Below are 23,910 nucleotides of genomic sequence, written 5' to 3'. Positions count from 1 at the left end.
GTGTGTGCTCAGCCCGCTGGGCTGTTGAAATGTGGTGTAAACTGAATGTGCTGCTCCCACTGCAGTGTTTGCTCAGTGTGCTGTTCGTTTCAGGTACTGCTGTCCTGCTAAATGCTTCAACGGAGGCTCTGCCAACTGTACAAATAAGTAATGCATCTATTGCCTTGCATCCAGGTAGCTAGTTCCTAGTGCCGCGTTCACTTGTGTGTGTCTGTGCCTCTCAGAGCTGTGCTCCTAACATAGGATGTACGGGACAGAGGCGTTTGTCTCACCCTTCCGCAGCACAGATTGACTTCTGATCCTACTGCAGCCTTTTTCCAGCCCCGTAGTGTTACAGAGACAATTCCTGCAGTGCTGTGAGTGATGAGTCCAAACTGCTTTGTATTGGTGTGTGCATATACATACGCACGCATATAAATATATATGCTGCTGTGTGTGATGATTGCAATAATCCAGTTAATCTAATTCCATACATCTGTATTTCGGGCCCCTCAGGTGCATTATGGTCTTCTTGTTTGTCTCAGCAGTGTTGATACACATCTTGTAAAACACTGAACAATCAAGAAGGACCCGTGTAGCCTTTACATCTGGTTTGATTAACTAATCAAAACCTGATTAGCACCTTTGTTCAAGGGGTTGCTGATTAATCAATTACTATTGATTGTAAGTGTCGCTCCATTTTCTAGCGGAGGGAAGTCTGAAGAAACAACCAATAAACATTGAGCAGCTGTCATAGTGATTAAATTTATTAAAACAAAATGCATTCTTTTTTATGAAGCGATCTTAAAATGGGTCACTGAAGAGGAGCTTATTGATTGAAGAAGGATGAACTCCTTGAATTTCTCCAGCTTAAATTAGACCAAATTCAATTACGATACGACGAACAGGTTGACACTACTCTTTAACAGTCCATCAATAAATTAGAGTAGGGGTAGGAGCAGCACACTTAATGCTGGACTATAGCAATGAATAATATTATTGCTCATCCTGCCGTGCGGGCAGTGATTACTGTCTCCTAGCTGGTAGATGAGCACCGATGGTTATTTTCCAGTGGATCTGAACTGAAGATACCCTGTTCTCCCTGCTCTGCCCACCAAAACCCCAATGGCTGCCCTACATTTTAGTGACGTTCCTTGATGTTAGAAACGTGGTTCTCCTAAAGGGTTTGCCAGCCGCAAGAGCAGTCAGTGGGAAAGCAGCAGCAGCGCTAACCTGGTTTCTTGCCTCTTAGGAAAGGGGAATGGTTGGTTCATCCAGCGAGGTAAGGTCATGGCATCTAATTCGTGCCCATGAGGGAAGTGTGCAAACTTGGATCGTTTTGGTGTTTTAGCTGCATAATAAGTGAATCTTCAACAAGAGGAAAAAAAGGAAAAAAAGAGTTGGGAACTCTTGAAAGAAGTGGATTTAGGTTGTCTCTTCCCTACCATGATGTATTTATTTGATTGCATCTGGGAAGCAGTGTAGCTGCCAGTAGAGATGGTGTGTGTACGCGTACTTGTGTGCACACACAAATTAAGCCGATGTTGTCCGACATCTATAGCTTGAAATTTTCACCAAGAAATAAAAGAGATTTTTGTGAGCGCAGGAATGGGTCTAAATATGCCGGAATTCCTGTCTGTGTTACATGCTTGTGAGAAGCTCCATCCGTTTTCTGCTTTAATAACACAAATGGCTGCAGAAAAAGAATTCAGAGCTGTTCAGGGATACCCCCAAAAAATGTCACAGAATGAAACTGCAGATCAGAACTCAGCCAGAAGGGGATGAGCGAGTGGTGGAGTTGCTGACCCTGGAGGTGTTCAAGGGACGGGTAGTACTGGGTGATGTGTAGTGGGCAGTAGTGGTGGTAGGTGGATGGTTGGACTGGGTGACCTTAGAAGGCTTTTCCAGCCTTGGTGATTCTGTGATACGTATCTCTAAAAGCTCTGGTTATTTCATGTCTCTGGTATTTAAAGAAATGGAGCCTTAATCAGAGCACCTAGGTAAAACAGCTGTGCTGCTCAAGGTAACAGCAATACCAGAAAGTGAGGATTGGCTTTAAGTTGCTCCAGAGTTTTTCAGCTAAATAAAATGATTTGTTCCTAATAGCACTGAAACTTTCAGCTCAGAAGTGATTGATATGTAATTAAAAACCAGCCAGTGAAGTCAGTCAGGTCCAATCTGGTCCTTTCTTTTAATCTTGAGATGCCAGCACTTAAAAAGAAGAGCTGCCGCCTACAACATGCATATGTGTGTATATATGAATGTATACATGTATATCTCAAAGCCTCATTAAAACCAGAATTGATTGGAGCCTATTTATTGAGTAGCTGGGAGGAGAAACGCTTTCCATAAGCTAAACCTTGCTGTAAGAGCTTGACCCACATTATGAGGATATTACTATTAAAATCTGCCAGCTTTTTTCCCATGCTCCCAAGGCTGCAGTAAGTGATCTATTTTTAAACAATTACTACTGCAGGAGTGCTAAGAGAATTTGAGATTATTATTAACACTTACTTAAAAAATAATAATAATAAAAAAATCCCACCAACCGTAGTCACATAATGACGGTTCATCAGGTTTAAAATAAGGATGTCAGCTGAGAAGACCCATGTGAGAAATAATCAACGTCAACGTCTCCTATGGGCTCCTCGTTACCACTTCCCTGAGTCACTTTCCACGCTCAGATATTGGGGCTGACAAGTGTCAGTTTTGCCACCTGAATGGGTTTGTCCTTAAGGCAAGAGAAGGGTGAGCAGAGCACCACGGCTGTGCTGCCAAGTGCTGGATGCTCGCTTAGGACTCTGTGCATTTGATGCTAAGGGAGTTAGGATGGAGTGGAGGAGGAACCAGTCACAAAACGTCTTTCTTTGTGTAGTGCTTGAACAAATGACACTTTCTGTTTAAAGGAAAACTTCAGGATTTTTGTTGGGAGCACTGTCATTTATTTTTGTCGATTAAAGTGGCACTTGGTTAAAATAATGAACAAAAAGCTCAATTAAAAGCTCATTTAAAAGCTTGTTTAAAAGCTCCCAAAGTTTATTAGCTGCAATTTTAAATAGGACTACAGTGCTCTCTGCTGCTCCATACTGTGCTGCATCTTGTGCTGAGAAGTTCAGTGCTACATTAGGTAAAAATACGGCATACCTTTAATGAAGGGCACTGTCGTCCTCAATACTGTACTTTAAAACAAAATAATTGACTTTTTTTCCTGCATATATTGACTTACTTTAAGCAGGCAGTGCCGTTATCACTGCAGTTTTCCTTTAAGGTGCTTTGATATAATCCGCCCTATATGGATCACATCAAAGCACCAACCTCGGAAATGGGGTCCAGCTGAGGTGCAACGTAGCTGTGGAGTAGCAGAATAGTTGTGCATGTTGTCCCCAACATGCAGTAGTGTCTCTGTGCTGACTCTTTCCATCCCTCCCTGTGTCCCTCCCCCCTCCCACCCTATGAAAACACAAGCAAAACAGAAAACAGAGCTATCGTAGAAACATTCTGACTATTCGATTTAAAGGCCAGCGTGCTCCAATATATATTAACATCTTAATGGGAAAGCTCTGCATGTATACATTTACTACTCTCTGACAAGAGGGAATTAAATGTCAGAAGGATTTGTAGCATCTATAATTGAATTGGTGCTGAGAAAAGCAAATCTTAAGGAAGAATAACATATTAGGATTAGCAAATAATGTGGCATTTTGTCAGTTCCTGCCATCTCGTCTGTTCCCTCTTCAGTAATAAAGTTGTGATTTCTTTTTTTTAATCATAGATATGAAGCAGGAATAGCTTTTGTGAATCAGAGACAGCATTTTAAAGCAGATTCTGGTTTTTAAGGTCAGGTTTGTCTTTCTTGGCACAAATTTGGGGAATGATTCCCGGCTCTGAAGTTTCAACACTTTTATTACCAAGGAAATAATGAGTGGCATCCATCACTGATGCTCATTCAGTATGAAATAATCCACAACCTGGGATTCTTTCTGCTGGGCACCACCCCGAAGTAAAGGCAGTGGGAACCCCCTGTGAGCCCCAAAGGACGCAGACTGGTGAATTTCTGCTGCCTTGTTCCTTCTTTCCTATTTAAAAAGGAGAAAGGATTTGGCGAGAGGGCTTTAGCTTTGAAAAATCTGATTTTTGTACTATTTTAAATTGCAAGTGGTTCCTTTGGAGAGCAAATCAATGCAACATAGGAAGGACAGGAAGAGGAGCTAATTCCAGTAAGTGCAGGGGTTGTAGCGCTTCTAAATGTGGCGTGTTTATTTTTAAACAGAGCTCCTGCCTGTTTCGTCCAGCACATTTGCAATTAGACACCAAGAGCCTTTCCGTGGGTAATTAATACATAAATATAAATACATCTTTAAAGTCGGAATTGCTCCATCAACGGCTGCACAGTTGGGTATCGCATGGTTTGCAACCACTACTGGCTTGGGTACATCCTTCAAACCTAAGCTTGATGGAGAAGGTATTTAGCCATGTACCTAACAGATTGATTCTTGTCTGAAGCTGCAGTGGCCCCAGAACACCCCAGGCTGTGGTTTTCCCTGGTTGCTGTTGCAGCAGCATCCCTGCCCAAGTCAGGGGGGTCTGCTTGGCATGGTGCTGCACCACCTCAGGCATCCTTCCCATCACTGAGCAGGGATGTCCGCCTTCTTGCCAAAGCAGCAAATGCTGGGAAGTGCTCACAACACAGTTTGTTCCTACTGAAGATGATTAAAAACCAAGGAAAAAAAAAAAAAAAAGGAAGAAAAATGTCCTTTTTTAGAGGTAATTTGTTTGTTCTGGCAGCTTGCCACAGTGAGTAGAAATCCTTCTGTCATGGCTCCAGGACGTGCACCATGTTCTTAAATGCTTATTGTTATTTGTCTTCACCAGAAAGCTGGGAAGTATTGACCTCAAAGGCAGTGCTTCCATTTGGATGTGGTGCTGCTGACAGTTGAAGATGTGTTCATTCTCATAGAGCTGTGCATAGGGCTTTTCCACCAAGTGAAATGTATTCTGGGTTGTTTCCTAATTAAGTTGTATCCTTTGGGTGCACTTTGTGGTTACAGCATAAGAGAGAATTTTGTGTTTCAGTTCTTCATGTCTCATTTTTGTTCTGATGGTGAAGTCCTGTGCAATAACTTGCCAGTGGTGCGTGTTCCCTTTGGTGAACCCCAGGCATTAACATGGATCCTGGCTTGCTCCTCCCACTGCTAAATGACCCGGCTTTGGGTTATGTGGAAGCAAATGCCTTACGGTTTACAGCAGTGTCTTTTTTGTCTCATTGAGTTGAGCTTATTAGGTGAGTTGTTGGAAGGGGTTCTCCCTTTGTGGTTGCTCATGGGCTGTTCTTTATTTTACCCCCCCTTCCTCCCCCCACTTTCATCAGAGCTTGGCAGCATTAAAACCATAGCATGTGCCAAAGCTGCTGCTTCAGAAAAGTTGAAGAAATACTCCAAGGTTTTTTCTTAAATTGTTTTAATTAAAGCGTGCTATACAACGCTCCCAGTCACGAGTTATTTACTTACATCCCTTAGTGCTTCATCTTACAACAGAATTGGAAATATCGATAGAAAGCGTAAATCCTGGGCTCCTGCTTGAGAGCATTGTATCAGGTTTCAGCTCAAAAGAGCACCATTACCTTTAGCTGTCACGGATCTGTACGCTTGATCGATAAACTTCAAATATTATTAGAGGTGGAGGCTTCAGAGATTTGCTCTGTTCTTTGGAGAGAGACCGGGATAAATCTTTCTTAAAAATTGACTTGAATTTGCACTCTCAGTCTTCCTGGTAAAACGCATTTCTCTTAGGTGCCTGGGCAACTGCACGCAGGGCAGATTTATAGGCCATGTGCTTCTTGTAGTGAAAGATCTAAATGGTAAATCCTTCACATATGACTTCACAAATCATGTAAAGTTAAAAGATTTTTACCGTTTCTGTTGCTGCTGTGCTTAAATTGTAAGGTATGGCCAGTAAATCATTTTAATGGAGGTGTCGCGCTTGACTCAATAAAAAAAAGAGAGAGAGAGAGAGAGACAATGGTTTAGCTTCTATTCCAAAATGTTAATGTATTAATCAACGGGAGAATAATTGTTTCTTACTACGTTATAAATCTCGGTTGCCATTAGAATTGCAGCGAGGGTTGATGTAGCCGCGTTCTTAAATTAAAATTGTTTACACTGCTATACATTCATTTTACATGGCCATAGCTCATTCCGGGTTCATTTTGGAGTTGTTCCTCAGCCAAATAAGTCATTCCTCTCCCGGTGATGGCATCCTAAGGGAGAGATGCTTATAAAAGAAAACTAATTGCATGGTGAGGAGTTAAATAAATAAAATAAAGCAGTTGGAGGCAATGCACAATTATTGCTCACTATCTGCTTTTGAAGAGGTTTTTATAGTTGGGATTAAGAGTTTTGTTTCTCCGGACGTCATGAGCTGTAATGAACAGAAAAGGTCATGCTTAATTATGTAATTTTGAGTTCTTATTGGGGGAGATGATGGCTGTAGATGCATTTACAGAGCTTGGTTGATTGTTTTTTTGGGCTGATGTTAAAGTGTTTTCACCAGGGCACTTGTTTATGAGGTCTCTCCAGAGCTAATGATTCGTATTGCCATGTTGTACTGCAACTTGCCCCTAAGGAAGGTCGGAATCTGGGGAGTATCCTAGGGGACCCTCCAAAAACTCGTGCCCACCAATGATTCCACATCTCTTCTCTTCCTTTCCCTGTCCCAGCTGTCCACCAGTAGTGGTAGTGCTGCTGCTTGTAGCGGGAGGCACCTGGCGAGGTATCGGCCAGATCAGTTCACCCTGAACTCATCTGTCTGGATAGCTCCATGCTTTATCCCTACTCCTTTGGAAAGCAGAAGGGGGGCTTTTCCAAACCAGAGGGTGGCTACAACGAAAACCTTCACGTTGTGTCGTAGTGAGTCCCCAATTCTTACTGCTCTTCTGATCTCAACAGATTCTCGTGCAGGTGAGGAAGGGGCAATAAGGAGCGTGGACCATGCAGTCGTCGGTGGTGTCGTGGCCGTGGTTGTATTTGCCATGCTTTGCCTGCTCATCATTTTAGGGCGATATTTTGCAAGACATAAAGGTAAGACAAAGGCTGCAACTGGAAAATGAACGGACTTGGCACATGCTTCAGCTTCCACGTGGTGTTACACAAGTTAGAGCTGAAATTTGGAGGTCTGGCTACAAAACCTCATTGACCTGAGCTGGTGCATATGTGCCAAGTGGTTTACGTTGTAACATGATGGGTCTGTAAGGCCAAGCCCATGTGTGGTGCTGTGCCCACTCCAGATAGTGTTTGCACCAAAGGATTTATGCTTACCAGCTTCACTGAGAGCATTTTGAAAAGCTTCCAGGTATTGGAAGCAAACAGGAGTTGCACATTGGGGTGTCTCAGGCAGGACTGATGAAATCTTCGCTCCACATGCTGGGGTTTGTGCTTTGGAACTTGCTCTCAGGCTCTTTCTTTCTGGTGGCATTGAGTGCCCATTCTCGTGGCTTAGTTGCTAGCTCTTGCCATGTTACACAGCGTACTGCTTCCTTTGCAGGTACATACTTCACTCATGAAGCCAAAGGAGCGGACGATGCAGCCGACGCAGACACAGCTATCATCAATGCAGAAGGAGGACAAAACAACTCCGAAGAAAAAAAAGAGTACTTCATCTAGAACAGCCTTGGTTTCAATGAGGTGTCCAACTGTGGACGGATACTGACCCTATTTAAAATGCTAAAGAGACAGTGATATTGGAAGTTGCAACCAGCTTGTGTCTTTTTTAAAGAGAAACGCAAATGGGTGGAGAGCTGTGAGACTGGGAGGGTCTGGGATTTGCTGTGTAAAAATATTCTTCGTAAAGTACACTCTGCTGTTCGACACCTCAGTTTGTTTGGGTTTTGTTTTTTTGGCCAAGTCCGACTTGGGTTTAGTTTAGTGAAGTCATTTGCAGAAGATTCTGTGCCTTGTTTTATTTCTGTTTGTTTGGGTTTGGGAGGAGGCTGGGAAGAAGAGGGGCTTCTGTGTGTTAGTTCCCTTCGGGTTTCTGTGGTTCTTTGTTTCTCCTTTTGTCCTCTGTTTCTGGAGTTGCCTGCTGGGACTCCTTGGAATAGGTTGGTTTCTTTCAAGGTGTTTTTTTTTCTTTTTATCTTCACTGTTTTCTCTTCGAAACTCGGTTTCATCGGAGGAGAACCAGCACATTTTAGATTTCATAGTTTGCAATTCGCTGTACCCATATTCCATTTTCTCTATTGTCGTAAAGGCTTGGATAAACAAACAAACGAGAACCTGTTTGTGGCTGCCCGTGTTCCAAATGCTTTAGATTGATGGAGACTAGAAAATAGCCCGCAACTCAGAAAAGGTGCTGCCCGCCCGCGGTGCGTCCATCCGCGCCCAGGCTCTGCTCCCAGCCAGGTGCCCTGCAGCCCCCAGCGGCTCTGGAGTGCAGGATTCACCCCATCGAGGGTTTAGGGCAGGATTTCTGCTCAGATAACTGTTGCAAACTGCTCTCTGTCCCAACTTCTCCCCAATTTTCTAGCACAGGAAAAGCCCTCCTGGAGTGCCAGTGCGCTTCTGTCCCCCTCCGCTGGCGTGGTGCTCGGAAGGCATCAGGGTGGGTATGGGGTTGGGTGCTCATCCCATGTGTCTCCAACCCCAAAGCCAACCACTGTGTCCTGCACTGTGCCAGGTCCAAGCCCTGGGATGGCTGGACAGGAAAAACTGCCTTTTATTTTATTTTCATCTGATGGATAAAAAGTGGGAATTTGCATTAAAAAAATTGCAGTGCTAACTGACTTATTAAAGCCATAGGTAAAAAGGAGAATGTAGGTCGATTGTAGATTGGTGACAGATAGCAACGAGAAGGCACTATGGGAATCCTACCTGAATTTGGTGAATTACCTTGGATGTAGAGAGGTACTTTTTTTTACTGTGTTTATGTGGAACAATGCGTATGCTGATTTATTTAAGGGTAACATTAATCTTAGCGTCAGGTTTGGGTTTTTTTAAGGGGTTAGGGAGGGGGGATCATCTTTCTGTGTGGGTTTTTTTGTTTGTTTGTTTTATTTTTTGGCAGAACCATTGTAAAGCAGGATATGTTGGGAATGGGATGGCATGAAAAGTAAAAGTCCGTTCTGGAGCAGTAGTTGGTTTTTTTCCCTTAATACAAGAAGAAGAAACTCACTGGAATAGCTTTCTTTTGTTTTCCTCCTGAGCAGATTTTATCGAGCGCAGCTCTTTTCTGAGCCTTCAGCACCATTGCCAAACCACACCATGGTGAGAAGCATTCAGCATGTAGAGTTCAGGGGGGGGAGGGAGGGGGGGAAGAGGTGCTTTTTTTACTCATCGGTCACAGAATTTGACATCCTGTTTTTGGACAGCCCATCTTTGTTTTGGAAGTGTACAGTAGTGCAGTGTTACCGATGTAACTTTGACTTAACAATGTTGACATGTCTCAGGTTCATGTGTTTTGATTGGTGTTTTCCGTCTCAGGTAGATTGCAAAGATTTCGGCCCCATGCATTGGAAAAAGAAAAAAAAACAGAATAATAATTTAAAAAACCAACAAAAAAACACAGGAAATTACCAATTTTAGTTGTATATTGGTTTATGTATTTTTTCTTCAGTATACAGTGCACTGTTTGAAATGTATTGTTGAGTATTACTTTGTACAGCTTTAGGTCATTAGGATTTTTAAGTGTGAAGAAAGAACAAACACATTTAAAGGAGAATTACAAATGAAGGAAGCGTGACTGATGCTAAACAGCCTTGTTCTTTATTCACCCAGCCTTTTTATTTCTTCCCCTTAGGCCAGTTCTGTTTTAAGGTGTCCATGGAAGATGTTACAATGTAAGAAAAATACATATCCATCTGTTCCCATTTACATTTTGTATCGGTTCATGTATACCATTTTTACAAAGAAAAAGAAAAAGAAAAAAAAAAAAAAGAAGTACTATAAAATATCTGTCTTCTTAATAAAAAAAAAGATTAATGTTACAAAACTACCTTCGCTTCTCATCCTGCACTCTTTGCTGCTCGGCAGGCGGCGGATGGAGCTCTGCATTGCAGTGGGAAGGGAAGGCTGGTGCTGGTAAATTAGGGTCTAAGGACTCTCTGATCCATCTCTGTCCCTTCCTGGTTGGGATATTCCTTGATTCTGTATTGCCTGTGTTTAGGGTTTGGGGCAGGAGTCCCGAGGTCACCTGCATGCCATTGCTGACGCTGCCTTCCAGTATCTCCTGCAAGTCTGAGAAGGGAGCCTTGCTCTCTAGAAGAGGTTGGCTCCGTTGGGAAATCTCTGATGCGTTTTCCCAGGCTGCTGAATCCACAAGAGCAGTGCTGCGGCTCAGCTCCCCTCTGGGAGGGGACTGCCATTCCTAACTGGAAAGCCACAGAGGTCAGTGCAGTGCTTTGCCCTCTCTCAGCACCATTTTGTCACAAATTAACCCAGTTCTGTAAGAGACACATTGGCATGTGTCAATCCATTTGAGCAGTACTTCCCAAAGGGCCAAATGAGGAGGATGAAAAAGCTGCTTTAAGTGCTTGGACTGAGCACTTCCAGTTGCTGTATTAAGTTGATAGCTGACATTTAAAAGATCATTGGTTGGTTTGTTGCATTGCTTTGTTTAGTTTTGTTATGTTTTTAAAGAAAGATGGCTATCTTGAGTATTTAATTAGAGTTTCAGCATAATGTGCTGGTTGCTGAGCACTGTAATGAGGTTGCCTTGCTTCTTTCAGCTGCTGGGTGGGGGAGGATGGTCCCTGATGAGAAGCATTTGGCACACTGTGCACACACCTGTGCTCAGCAGCACGGTGCCTGCTGGCAGTGCACAGCATTTTGGTGGTGGGAGGGACATGGCAATGTCTGTTGGGACAGCTAATGCAAGCACAAAAGGTTTTGTTGCCTTGGGAGATTTCTAGTAGTCCTCAAAATGAAAGTTTTATTCCTGAAAGCCTAGAGGAGCATTCCATGATACAGCACTGAGTTGGGTCTTGGGGGGACCTTAGGAGGGTCAGGTTGGATATGAGGAAAAACTTTGTCTCCCAAGGAGTGGTTGAGCACTGGAATGGGCTGCCCAAGGGCTTGGGGGGGGTCACTGGTCCCTGGGGTCCCTGGGGGTGTTAAAAAAAATGTGGAGATTTGGCGTCGAGGGATGTGGTCAATGGGCAGTATTGGTGGTAGTTGGATGGTTGGACTGGATGATCCTAGAGGTCCTTTCCAACCTTTATGATTTTTTATGACACTTGGATGTTCAGAACCAGGGTATAACCCCTGTGGCACTTCATTCTTTAAGAAGAGTTGCACAGCTGTTGGTTCTTTATGATGCTGCTCACTAAGCAGCACCTACTTCCCAATGCACAGCACTCTGAAGAACAACAGCAACACAGTTCATGAGACAGAGAAGTTCACAGAAGGTAAGGACTGAGCAGAACACAGGTGAGTGCCAGGTGACAACCTGGGGAGCTGTGTTGGATATAAGTCCACGACAAACTGGAGCACTGCCAGCAAAACTGAGATCCAGAACTGGGAGAAGATCTGTAAGCATAATGGTGGCCATGGAGGGCAGCTCACCTCAGCTTACACACCTGATCCCTACAGCCAGAGCTGGCGCTGAGCAGAACAAAAGGGAACCATGGGAAAATCAAAGCGCGTTAACCTCCTTCGGTCTCCGCTGCCATCCTGCACGCATGGCTTCTCCTCTGCTCATATTCCTGATGCAAGAGCCTTAAATCTTCCCTAAGTGATAGCTTCTCAGGTTAATTAATCTCTAGGCTTAAACTTGCTGCGAGCAGCGGGAAGCCCAGCCCGCAGTCAGCAATGTTACGATTGTATCTTCTAATACTGTTTATCCTGTATTAGTGTTTATTTGAGGAGAAAATTGATCTGTAACTGATATTTCAATCTTCCAGAGCTGGTGTTGGGCAGCCCAGTGCACAACCCTTTAAGAGCAGATGGGTATTTCAATCCTGTGACGCTGGGGAGGGTGTTGGGATATGTGGTTTTCTCCACCCTATCCCTATTCCAGACTCAGTTCTGAGTATTTTCCCCATTGTTTTCCACTGAACAGATACTACAGAGAGATGCACCATCTTAATGTCTATGCATAAAGCAAATGCGCTTGCAAGTAGCTTTCTATAGCCAGGCTGGCACACCAAGGCTGTTGTTCAATGCTTCCAAGTTGAATCCACCTCTCTAAGTAATGTTTTTCCTACAGAAGTTCTGACACTGAGCAAAAAGCTGCCCACGCTCGTGGTGTCAGAAACAAGGTTATGGAGTTGATGGGCGATTGAATTCCTTCCCCACCTGTTCCTCGCTCCCTTCTCTCTGAACGCTTTCTGGTCATTACCATTCAGGCTGCAGCGTTTCAGTCTGGCACAATGTCAATAGAACAGGTGAAAGAAAAATTCGGGAGTCTTTATTCCGCTGGGAGAGAGATAATAATTTAAGGAGAGAGAGAAATGTGCAGAGCGCAGCGAGCGCTTGGCACTGCTTCCAACAACGAGGAGTTGAAAGCGCGCTGTGGGCCGGCGGAGGCACCACGGCGGATTGCTTGCTTGCAAACAACATCCAAAGAGCTGCATTGTGCAGGGCTCCTCATGTTGGTGCCGCGCTGCTCCCTGGCAGGCAGGCAGAGATGTTTGATGGCGAGCCCATCAGTGTGGAGATACCTAACGTGTGCCCAGCTGCTGAGGGATGGAGCTCAGCGCTGACAGCTCATCATCTTCCAGTGCCACCCTGTCTGGAGACTCCTCTGTCACGGAGAATAAATCCATTAAAACACTATAAAGACTAGGAGGAATAGCAAATTGCAGCAACTCTGTTGTCTCATGAATTTTAGGTGTATTCAGCAATGGCATCATCCGTATTTTGCCTGCAAAGAACAACAGGGTGGGGTGCCAGATGCAATCCCTCCCTGCAGCAGATGTGCTTTGTTGGGCAGAGCTGCCCAGGCCCAAGGAATGTAGCAGTGAATGTGTTAACACAGCCTGACCTCTTCCATCTGCCCCAGCCCCCGTGGATCTGTTAATAAGCAGAGCAATCCACAAAAAGAGCCTTTTATGGCTGAAAGTAGAAATCTATACAAAAAGTAACAGGAGAGTGGTTCCACTTCTGCCTATTTCTGGGTGTGGTGGAAAAAAGAGCAAAGGTGTAATAACTGTTATTCCAGAATAGTTCACGTCTTAAATACGTGGTACCTATTTTATGGAACAGGTTGTAATGATTTTATTTCTTTTCGATAGACTGAGAATCTCATTTGTCAAGGAAGTGTTTGATAGCATCACAGGACAGTATGGCTTGGGTTGAAAGGGGCCTCCAAGGTCATCTGATTCATATATCCCTGCCTTTTGCTGTGTTGGGACACCAGAGATAACACACTAAATGAGAGACACACTGTCCTATTAATAAGCTGGGAAGCAATACATCAGTCTATATCTGCAGATGGGTAAGGTAATGCATGAAGAACAACTGCCCTGCCTAGTGCTGCAGGTTCAGTGAAACTAGGTGGACTTTCCTTATTGAGACACTTCAGTTGTCTTTGCACTGAAATCTAAGGAAAGAATAGGAAATAAAAAGCGGCATGCTCTGCTGTGGAGCCAGGACTTGGACTTAGTGATCCTTCAGCTTGGTCTGGTGGTTGGCAACCCTGCCCATAACAGGGGGTTGAAACTGGATGATCTTTAAGGTCCTTTCAAGCCAGGCTATTCTATGGTTTTTATGATCCTTTTGGGACATTCTGTAGCTCTCACAGCTGCAGGAAGGAAGCTGGTACCCACCTGCTGCCGTCACTGGCACCTCTCAGAGCTGGTGACATTTATCTCCATGATGCACATCTGCATGCACCTATGGGTGAGTACCTTGTGAATAGCAGAAGCTGGCTTATTCTGCTCTTCCTCTGCCACAAAACGCCTGCACGTGGCAATGGGGAGAGTTCTCCATCGTGTCCCCACTGTCACTGTCTCTTTGGCTCTTAGCCCTGAGGGTGCTGGGCTGTAATTAAGGCTGCCTTGAAGCACGGCTCTGCTGCTTGTTGTGGTCATTTTCAATAATTCAGTAAGCACAGAGGCGGATGCAGGGAGCAGCAAAGCCAGCACTAGGCAAAGCTGCTGCAGGAGGTAGGGAAGGGATGGGGCCGTGTGGTTATGGCCGCGTCTCAGCTTCTGGAGTTAAAACTGATAGAAGTTTGATTGAGCGTTAATAGCCTATTAAGAACCCAGTTGTGAAGATCGCTGGGTGAAAATGCTGCCAGCCCCGGCTTTTGTGAGAGCGAATAAGCTGCGTGTTGCAGAGTTCATGATTTATTTATGGACATGTGTGGCTCATTCATGCCATGCCCCAAATCGGGACATTTCTCATTATTCTTGCGTTTGCCAGCGCCTCTGTGCTGGGCAGGAGATGCAGTTGCTTTGCTCTCGGGCTGTTTACCTTCTGTGAATGTTGAGCAGAGCCTTTGCCAAGACTTTGGATTCAGCTCCTCAAATAGCCCAGCTATTTCCCCAGTCATGTGTATTAAACCACTGCTCCCTTTAATCTTGGCAATTTCAGGCTGCAGCATCCATCTGTTTGGAAAAAGAAACCCAAATAAATCGCTGCTTGAAATGATCACAGATTTACTTCGCTGTGACTTCAAAAGATTCTTATTTATACTTCATTACGTCCCGGGGAATAGGGAGGTCTGCCTGGGACAACTGGAGCTTAATCCACACTCTTAGATGACTCCAGTAGACTTGTGTCAACATCCAATCTCTTGAAGTTATCCAGCAAGTGACTGCACTATGCTTTTGTCTGGTCTTTTAGAGCCATACAGAGAAGGAGATCCACCCAGAAACCTCTCTGATTGCATTTGCTGAGGTTTAGGAAGCCACAGCAATTTTCCACGCTGCCCAGATTGTGCACCCGACATCCCCTCCTTGTTCCTTGGCCATCACAAGCCAACATGCCTTGTCATTGAACATCCAGGCATTTTGGCTCCTAGAAAGCCCTCACAGCCCCATGTTTTCCTAACAGCCCCACAGCTTAATGGGGCGGTGCTGTGCCTTAACACTTCAAGCACCAAAACGAAAGCCTTGCTGGGAAAGCTGGAACGAATAGCATGCAGAAATGAGAGGCTGCAAATCTAACAGCCCTGGGAGCCAGCTCCAGCAATGCTCCCCTTGGGCTGTGAGCCTGCTGCTGGTGAGTGCTTTTAATTAAAAGGGCCGAAGGACATCTCATGAAATTGTAGAAAATGATCATTACTTAAACTAAAAGTGTAGATTTTGCCCTGAACTTAGCATTTTTACAAGTTGTGTAAGTGATTTGGAACTAATTGCGTGATTATATCATTAGGTAAGAAATACAATTCTTTATTAATATTATTATTATTATTATTATTTTAACCAAGTACCAAGTGGAATTATTTTAACTTCTGATTGCATAATTACTGCCTTTTCTGCCAGGCTGGTATTTCTGGAAGTCAAGGCAGCTCCTGTTACATGAAGTAAGGAGTGATAACTGACACTTCAAATTATATTGGGTAAAATGCACCTGAATGCTGAGCTCAGTGATTGAAATACCCTTGTGTTAAGAAAAAAAAATAGGTGGGGAGCTGGGTTGAGGTGCAACTGTCCAAGTCCACAGGATTGATCCGAGCTGGCCAGTCAGTTATCATCAGAAGTCCTGACACCAGACTAATAGGTTTTTCTGAAGATCCAATCACATTTAGCAGGCAGTGGCTCCTGGAGTGCCACATGGGATCACATCTGCTCCTCAGTGCATTGATCACGCCAAGACCTGCACTGTGCAGGCAGCGCAAGGCAAAGCACAGCAGTGCAAAGCAATGTAGGGCAATGCTGGGCAAGACAGAGCAATGCTGGGCAAGGCAGAGTGATGCTGGGTGATGTGGAGCAATGAAGGGCAGTGCAGAGCAATGCAAAGCAATGCAAAGCAATGCAAAGCAATGCAGAGCAATGCAAAGCAATGTAGAGCCATGCAGAGCCATGCAGAGCAATGCATGGCAATCCAAGGCAATCCTGAACAATGCAGGGCAATGCAGAGTGACACCGAGAAATGCATAGCAGTAAAGAGTGATGCAGGGCAATGCAGGGCAATGGAAGGCAGTCCTGGACAATACAGAGTAATGCAGGGTAATGCAGGGCTTCAAACACAGCACAGACACAACATCTACAGTACACACATGGAAATGGGTTGTACTTGAGTCCTGTGAGCTTGGGCAGAGCAATTCAGTCCTCCACACAGAACAAGCCCATAATTCTGGTGGTTCCAATTTACCAGCCATTTGCAGAAGATTATCTCCCTTGCACACATTATCCTCCTCTGATTTTAAATGAACCCTACGTATCTGGATAACTTCAGCAACGGGAGAAAACAAATCCCAACTAAAAAGCAATGCTCAGGCTAATAGTTTAACATTGAATTAGTGCAACAGAGAAAATAATTTAAGTTTAATGGCCAATAAAAGTTTAAACTGGCTTTTCCTATTTCAAGAAACAGTCGTTGAGGCATTTCATACTGTATGCTGAAGGCTTTTCCTGGAAAATGTGAATACATTGGGCCCAGCTGCATTAATACATTAATAATAGTAGTGGAGACACCATCACTAGAAGTGTTTAAAGAAAGGATAGACGTTGTACTGAGGGACGTGGATTAGTGGGCAATACTGGCAGCAGGTGAATGGTTGGACTGGGTGATCTTAGAGGTCTTTTCCAGCCTTCATGATTCTGTGATTGAATGAATACCTGCTTTATGCTGTGCATCTCTGCCTACCTGCTGCACAGGCCCATGCCTCCCTCCTGTCTCTTATCATGTTTTGCAGAGCCAGAGCACTCTAATAGATGTAGAGTAGTATGGGCACAATAGGAATACAGAGTATAGATAGAAAGGACGGGGCTGGATACATTCAGCAGTTCCTCAGCCAGCACTGGGGGAAAATCAAAGGCAGGCAGATCTATCAGGCAGATCTATCAGCCCAAGTTTAGTTTGGGGGCAACTCTGACCTCAGGCTACAAAGAGAATCGTGCTCCTTCAGAAGAGGGTGTGCGCATGGCCCCACATGGGGCTTCCTCCCATCCCAGGACCGTACCACACTCTGCCCCTCCTGCCCGTGCCCCTCTGTTCCCCACACACTGCTGCTGGGGTCCTTGCCTGGGGCCCCCTCTCCCTTCAGTACTCTGCTGTGCTGCAGCTCTCTGTTATGCTTCCATCCGCTCCCTCTGAAATAAGGAGCGTTTGTCTGCCTCTGAGTACAAAGAGGGAAGGAGTCCCTGGTGTTTAAAGCGATGCTGAGACTTGCAATGCTTGCTAAGATCAGGGGTATTGCAGGGATCTGCTGCCTGCTTGGAGCACTCCACTGTAACCGCCATTGCTTTTGCAAATCCTGTTTTCCCCTGAATGGCTTAAATAGATTTGATTCATGTCCTGCTAGCGCTGGTGTTGTCCTTTGCCTTTTCTCCAAGTCCCACCCGTGTGCCTTCAGCATCCTTTGGGATGAGTGGGATTCCTCTGGCTCTTTGTAATGCCTGCTGGGTTTTGGGGGCTGCTCCTACTTCAGGTTGGATATTAGGAAAAATTTCTTCTCCAGAAGAGCACTCAGGTGTTGGCACAGACTCCCCAGGGAAGGTGGGAGGGGGGGTTCACCAACCCTGGAGGGGTTCCAGAACCATAGACGTGACACTGAGGGTCAGTGGGCATAGTGGGGGTGGGTTGAGGTTGGACTCAGTGGTCTTTTCTAACCTTAATGGTTGTATGGCTCTGCTGGGGCATGTAGCTCACCCTGGGCTGGCCCTGCTCAGTATGAAGGCAGTGCTGCTGCAATCCCTGCTCCTCTCTTCTTCCTGCAGGCTGGGTTTGATACTTCTGCACCTTTCCCACCAAATGAAAAAGCAGACAGGATCCAAGTGTCCTGCCTCATTCTAAAGAACTAGAAGCAGCTCAGCTACTTATCTCCTTACTTCAGGAGCTGACAGAGCATCCCTGGAATGACAGCAAAAGCTCGTGTCCAACCTCATCCTGTTGCTTCCAACACATACCAACGCCACGCTCCAGGCTCTCACATTTTGCAGGCTGCTCATAGCATTAAACATATAGAGCCCTTACAATGAGCACAGCACAGCCACACTATACACATGAGGCTTTGCAGCCCCAGAGAGCACTCCTGGCTGTGGTGATGTTCCCTTCTCTGGGCAGCACTGCAATGAGCAGGAGCAAAGAAAGTGGCCGTGTTTGTGACAGAGTAAAGGTGTACGTGGCCTTGATTGCCAATGAAAAATTAAGGCCCCGTGTCTTGCATTCATTCCTCCTTGATTACACGCCAGTACATAAACAAACCTTCAGCCTGCTGCCTGAGGGGTGTCAATGATCCACCTTTGCTTTCACTCGCCTCTCCTCCAGCAAATCTATAATGCATTTAATCTTCAGCAGTCACTCTCCTCAGTTTTTAAATGTCTAATTTGCTGCCGAGCACAGCTCCAATTCTCTCTGTGCCGCCGTTTGAACGCTCTGCCTCGTGCTTGCCCAATTGGATGTCTGCTTGGACAGACAGCACCTGATCCTTGGGAGGTTGGGAGGGAGCGAGGAGCACGCTGAAGAGCAGAGATTTGCCAGCACTGCTGTCCAAGCAAACCCCTCCATGTTTCAGGAGCCCATCTGTTCGCTGGTGCCACATTGATAGTGATGGGGCATGGGCTGCTTAGTGCCCACAGCCCTTCTTGCCCAGGGATGTGCATGCCATGAGGCACACTAACAGGGCAGCAGGGAACAGGAGCTCCTCCAAGATGCTCTCAGCATAAAGATGGGTGCTATCCATACCCACTCCTCACCTACTCTCCACCATCACCCCCAAATATCCCCACTAGCCCCTACATGCTGGGGATATAGCTATGCTCTGTGCTCCCACCCTGCCTGCCAAGCCCCATGTGTATCCACTTCCCTGCTACACCTGAGGATACTCAGTGCCCATCAAACCACACCTGCAGCACAGAGCTGATGGGTAGAAAGTGGTGTTCCCTGGGCAGGAGTAACATGCTCCTGCACTGATGTTGTGTCTCTTTGGGATTGAACTCAGCAGGTAAGGAGGCTGTGAGATGCAGCTGGTTGTGCTTTTCTTATGGGCTGTGGGTATCATCTGATGGCTTTTTTTTTTACTGTGAAATCTGAGTTGTGTGAGCTGCTGTGGTTTCTGAGCACTGTGCTCACACATAACATTGCTATTGTGGGCAGTGCTGTGCTATCAGTCTGCCCGAACTGTGGGGTAGTGTGTGGGAGCCACCTGGGATTTACATGAATGTTCAGAAAGCTCTTAAATAGGGGGAGAAATTAAACCTGAAGGAGCCTGGTGAGCCTCTGGTTTTCTAGTTGTGTTGCTGGAGAGCTTTAGTGCACAGAAATGCAAAGGAAAATGAGCTGGGAGATGGAATCACTGAGGACATCTGTGGAAGTTCTTTCTGTTTTTATCAGTTAGGTCAGCGTCTTTCTCCTTCTGGGAGGGCAGAGTTAGAACAGAATGAAAACCACATTTTCTTATGGCTGTGAGGTTTGAGAGACTGAGGACATTCAGCCCCGAAAGTGTTTTTATTTTTGTCTTTCTAAGGTTTGTCTCTTTGTTTATGCAGCTATGGGCAAAATGAGGGTACTGCTCTAGGGCTGCTTTCATCCCCTGTGGTTCTGGGGGGCTGTGAGTTGTGGGTCAGCGTTGGGCTGAGGCTGAATGGGCAGAGAGCTGCCAGCTGCCGGGTCTGCATAATGCAGTGTTGGTGCTCAGCTTCCACACTGCTCTTCTCCCAGGATTTCTCAGGGATGTGTTTGAGATGCACTTGCATGAGAACAGTCTGCTTGGAGCAAAATATATTCAGATTATCAAACTCTCCATAAAATGTATAAGACGTCTTTCCTGTGTGTGTGTGTCTCTGTGCTTCTTTATTTTTCTCCAGCCCTATCGAGGTTTGAGGCTTTTCTTTCCCCTGGCTTTTATCTCGTCATTTGAAATGACTCCTACAATATTTAATCTTTATCAGAAACTGTAAGCCTTGTATTTATTTTATGGGTCGCTTCTTCATCCTTTTTCCTTGATGCTCTTAGAACTGGATTCCATGGAAAGGAAGGGGAAAGGAAAAGAGAGGGTGAGGGGGGGAAAAAAGCCCCGCTTGTTTTTGCCCGTCAACATTTGTCCAAATGACAGGCAAACAAATCAGAGCTCTGAAGGCTAATAGCAGGAAGATAAATCTGGCAGAGAGTAAATGGTTGCATGAAGGGATGGTGGAAATTTCCATCCCCAGCTATCTGGAGAGGACAGGAAGATTGCAGTGGGGTGGGAGCACTGCTCTGTTTGCATAACCGTGGCTCTTGCAGGGGAATGTCAGGGTGTAGGGGAAGATTAAGGTTAAAACCCACATGGCTGCTGGGGGGAGGGTCCTGTCTGTACAAGGCTGTGGGTGCCATGCAGGGACTCTGCGTCCCCAGAAAAAAGTTCAGAGCCTTGAATTCCCAATACCTGACTCAAAGGCAAAATACCCTTTGCTCTCAGTGCCTTCTATCTAGAAAGCTTTCACTTAGACTGGAGATGAATAAAAGATTAGTGTTACAGGGGGGAGTCGGCACTGAAGGTAAAGGTGATCCACTGAATTTACTGTAGAAGCTGCAGAGACAGAGATCTGAAGGAGCAAAGTGCTCCCTGGGCATCCCAAGTCGTGTTTAGGATCCCCCATGTGGCCTCAGGTCCTTCTGTGTAGGACATTACTCCAGATCCTGGGAGCTGATACAGTGCAGTGATGGAGATCCAGGGACTGCGAAGGGATGGCTGTGAGATATTTGGTGATACAGAAGTGCTTACTGGCTTGTAGACCCCGCGTGTAGAGAGATGATGAATATTTCATGTCTTAAACAGTATCTGAAGCGTGGAAAGGCAAAGATTCTCTTTTTCTTCTCCTTGCTGTTGTCTTTTCTTTTTTCCCCCAAAGTCAGGAAAATCTGTCTAAACATTTATCAGAAATCTGTACAAACTGGCTAAGAGCTGCAAAGAGCTAATCTGCACGGGGCTAATAAGGAGGAATGAAGTCACCGTAGACTCGCCACGGGCGCTCTCGATAAGGATTTATTGTAGGAAACTCAGGTGAAATACAAACCGCCCCAGGGAAGCGCGATGCTGATGCGCTGCTGTGAATGGCCGCAACCCTGGGGAGATGTTGGGCTGTTGGGGAGAGCAGGCTCCAGGCAAGGTCACGGCCACCTGGACCTCAGCTTTGTGACTCCTGCACAGCACGTAGAGTTGATAAAAGAGTGGCCTGGCAGCATGAGGTATTGCTAGTCTCTGATGGTAACCACTGCAGTGTGCGCCGTGTTGGTCTGCATGCTGTATGGATGTATGTGCCCCCCAGCAAAGAGGGGATGGGTGAGGAAGCTGGGGTCTGGAGGATGCTTTCCAAAGGTTCTGCTTGTTGCTGAGGTGCTCAGAAATCAGTGGCAGCAGAAGACATTGGTGGGGAGGATTGGCTTGGTCTCTTCATATGCATACAGGCTGTTGGCAGACATCGTTGTGGCCTTCCAGTACTTGAAGGGAGAGAATAAACAGGAGGGGGAATGACTGTTTTTGTGGGTTGATAGTGATAGGAGTAGTGGGGGTGGTTTTAAACTGAGACAGGAGAGGTCTGGGTAAGATATTAGGAGGAAGATTTTCACCCAGAGGGTGGTAATGCACTGGAACAGGTTGCCCAAGGAGGCTGTGGATGCCCCATCCCTGCAGGCATTCAAGGCCAGGCTGGATGTCGCTCTGGGCAGCCTGGGCTGCTGGTTGGCGACCCTGCACACAGCAGGGGGTTGGAACTGGATGAGCACTGTGGTTCTTTTTAACCCAGGCCATTCTATGACTCTATGATACAGTACATACACAAGGAGGAGGGAGCTATTAATTAAGCCTAATGAGAGATGTGTCCAGTTCTGTGTTAATACTTAGGCTGGCTTGGGTACTACCTGTGTGCCATGAGCAGCCCCGTTCCTTCAGCCAGCAAACTTCAGATCCCTGTTTTTAACACAGATCTTGTAGTTAAGATTGCCCTGATCATCTTTGTGAACCTTGGGGAATCTCTAGGTGGCTTGTATTTAACTGAAAATGTAAATAGTCTAATTGCTGTAGTGCTGGAATGGGCTGAGAAGCTCATTGTTTGGGAGGAGAAATCTCTCGTTCCCCCATCAATTAAACTGTGGCTGCAGGAGTCTGGAGCTCATGCGTCAATGGGAGGACATGCAGATTGCAGGAAACCTAAGTGAAGCAGTTGGGTGGGGGGAAAGGGAGGTCACATTACAGTACCACCCCCTTTCTTCCCCTCTTCCATGACTCTCGAGAGCTCAGAACAGGGCACAGAATAAAGCTGAACAGTGAAACTGCCCCAGAACTGCTGGCCCTGCCCCAGGCAATGAGGAAGCCCACAGACCTGCTCCTGCTGGGGGCTGCCCCTTGCCTCCATACTCTCCATAGCACAAACAACTTTCCTCCTGCTTCACTTTCTGCAGGAGGCCGTGCAACATCAGGAGTGCAACGTGCCCTCGCCTCGACCTGAAATTAAATTAGAAGGAAGATATTTCCTCTGCCAGGTGAAGAGTTGGACAGAAAAAAGAGCGAGGGCTTGAGCATGCAGTGCACTACCCCTTGTGTGTAATAGCTGGGTCCATTCTCATAACGTTGTTTTAGGTCACTTCTCTGCATCCTCCTTGTCCAATTGTGGAGAGCTTGTTCTTCTGCTTTGTTCTGTTCCTTTCATATTGGAGGGTTAAACGCTGAGTCCTCCTGTCAGCTGTCACTGTTGAATGTCTTTGCGATTGACCTGCGTGGAGAAATGGCCTGGGATCTCAGGGAAAATGGCAGTTTGAAAAGCAGGCATTTTCCAGGCTGTTAGTTCACTGATTTGCATTACTCTTAGCAGTGGGCACTGCTGGAAACGGGTGCAGCTGTGCTGTGCTCTGCCATTGCCTTTGCAGGACCCAGGCAAAGCAGCCCTATCCCAGCTGAAACGTCCCCCCTGCAGGGTTTGGAGCCAAGCTTTGAAGCCTTTTGTAGCTCTCTCCTTGAGCTTCAGGCCCACATCCTCATCCTCCCCCTTGCTGCAGCCTTCTGACCTTGCAGAACTTCAAACACACGACATCCCCTTGGTTGCACTGATGGCAGGTTAAGCTTGTTGGCCTGGCAGTGGAAGCTTGCTGTGTCCCAGCCTATGTGGGTTCCTCTCTGCAAAGTCTGAGATGCACAGTGTTGTCTGGAGAGGATCTGTCTGGATATGGTGGAGACAACATTGAAAAGACCTCATTTAACACAATGAGAGGCTCTTGGGTAGAAGGAGAAGTAATTAATTTCATTCCCATGTAGATACATTTAATTAAATGTAAGAGCATGGTCTTTTAAAGTACATGGGGAAAAAATAATCCAGGCCATTGTACTGTTCTGCCTGGCAGGAAGAGGGCAGGGCCAGACAGGGGCTTTTTGGAGCATTAAGGAGGAATCTGAGCGTGCTGAGATCTTCCATCCTCTAGATGAGAGCAGTTGGGATGCAGTGAGGATCTTCAGTGTGGTCATTGTGGGCAGGAGGTAAGAAGCTGTTGTCCTGACTTGGGTTGGTCCAGCTGAAAGAAAAGCCTCATTTCCCAGAGCTGAAATGGAGATAGAGGCTTCATCCTCACCTGCTTTATGTTAGGACTGAAGGAAAAATGAGTTTCTTTTCATTCCCTGCTGGTGTTTTAATGAGGGAGGCTGTAAAACAGCTGGTAGGAGTAAGATTTATCAAACCATACAGCCAACCAAATACTGTTTGAGGAGGATGGACCTGCAAAATCTCCCTTTGGTGCACTAAAGCATGAAGGCATATTGGTAGAGGTGAGACAGGAGATAGACGGGGAGGGCTGGGACACCTCAGGTCTTTGAGATCCCCTGCCTGTGTCTCCATTTAGGCCATCCCTGAGTTATGGCTGT

The 23,910-nt window shown here is 46.0% G+C and overlaps 1 protein-coding gene across 11 annotated transcripts in view; it reads left to right on the top strand.

The window, feature by feature from the left end:
* Nucleotides 1–9,960, top strand: part of CADM1 (cell adhesion molecule 1) — a 146,455-nt gene extending 136,495 nt beyond the window's left edge. For 6 of the 11 annotated variants that reach the window (XM_015884142.2, XM_015884141.2, XM_015884139.2 and 3 more), the window contains 2 exons: nt 6,924–7,055; nt 7,519–9,960. In XM_015884142.2, coding sequence (XP_015739628.1) covers nt 6,924–7,055; nt 7,519–7,637 — 251 coding nt within the window. In that variant the 3' untranslated portion in view covers nt 7,638–9,960. Of the gene's footprint in view, nt 1–93; nt 175–6,923; nt 7,056–7,518 lie in introns of all 11 variants that reach the window. The other 5 variants (XM_015884138.2, XM_015884135.2, XM_015884134.2 and 2 more) reach the window with 1 other exon arrangement.
* Nucleotides 9,961–23,910: the final 13,950 nt, after the last annotated feature.

Source organism: Coturnix japonica, chromosome 24 (genome assembly GCF_001577835.2).
Source record: "Coturnix japonica isolate 7356 chromosome 24, Coturnix japonica 2.1, whole genome shotgun sequence".
Lineage (NCBI taxonomy): Eukaryota > Metazoa > Chordata > Aves > Galliformes > Phasianidae > Coturnix > Coturnix japonica.
Note: the sequence above shows the minus strand (reverse complement) of the source record. Positions and strands in the feature narration are given on the sequence as shown.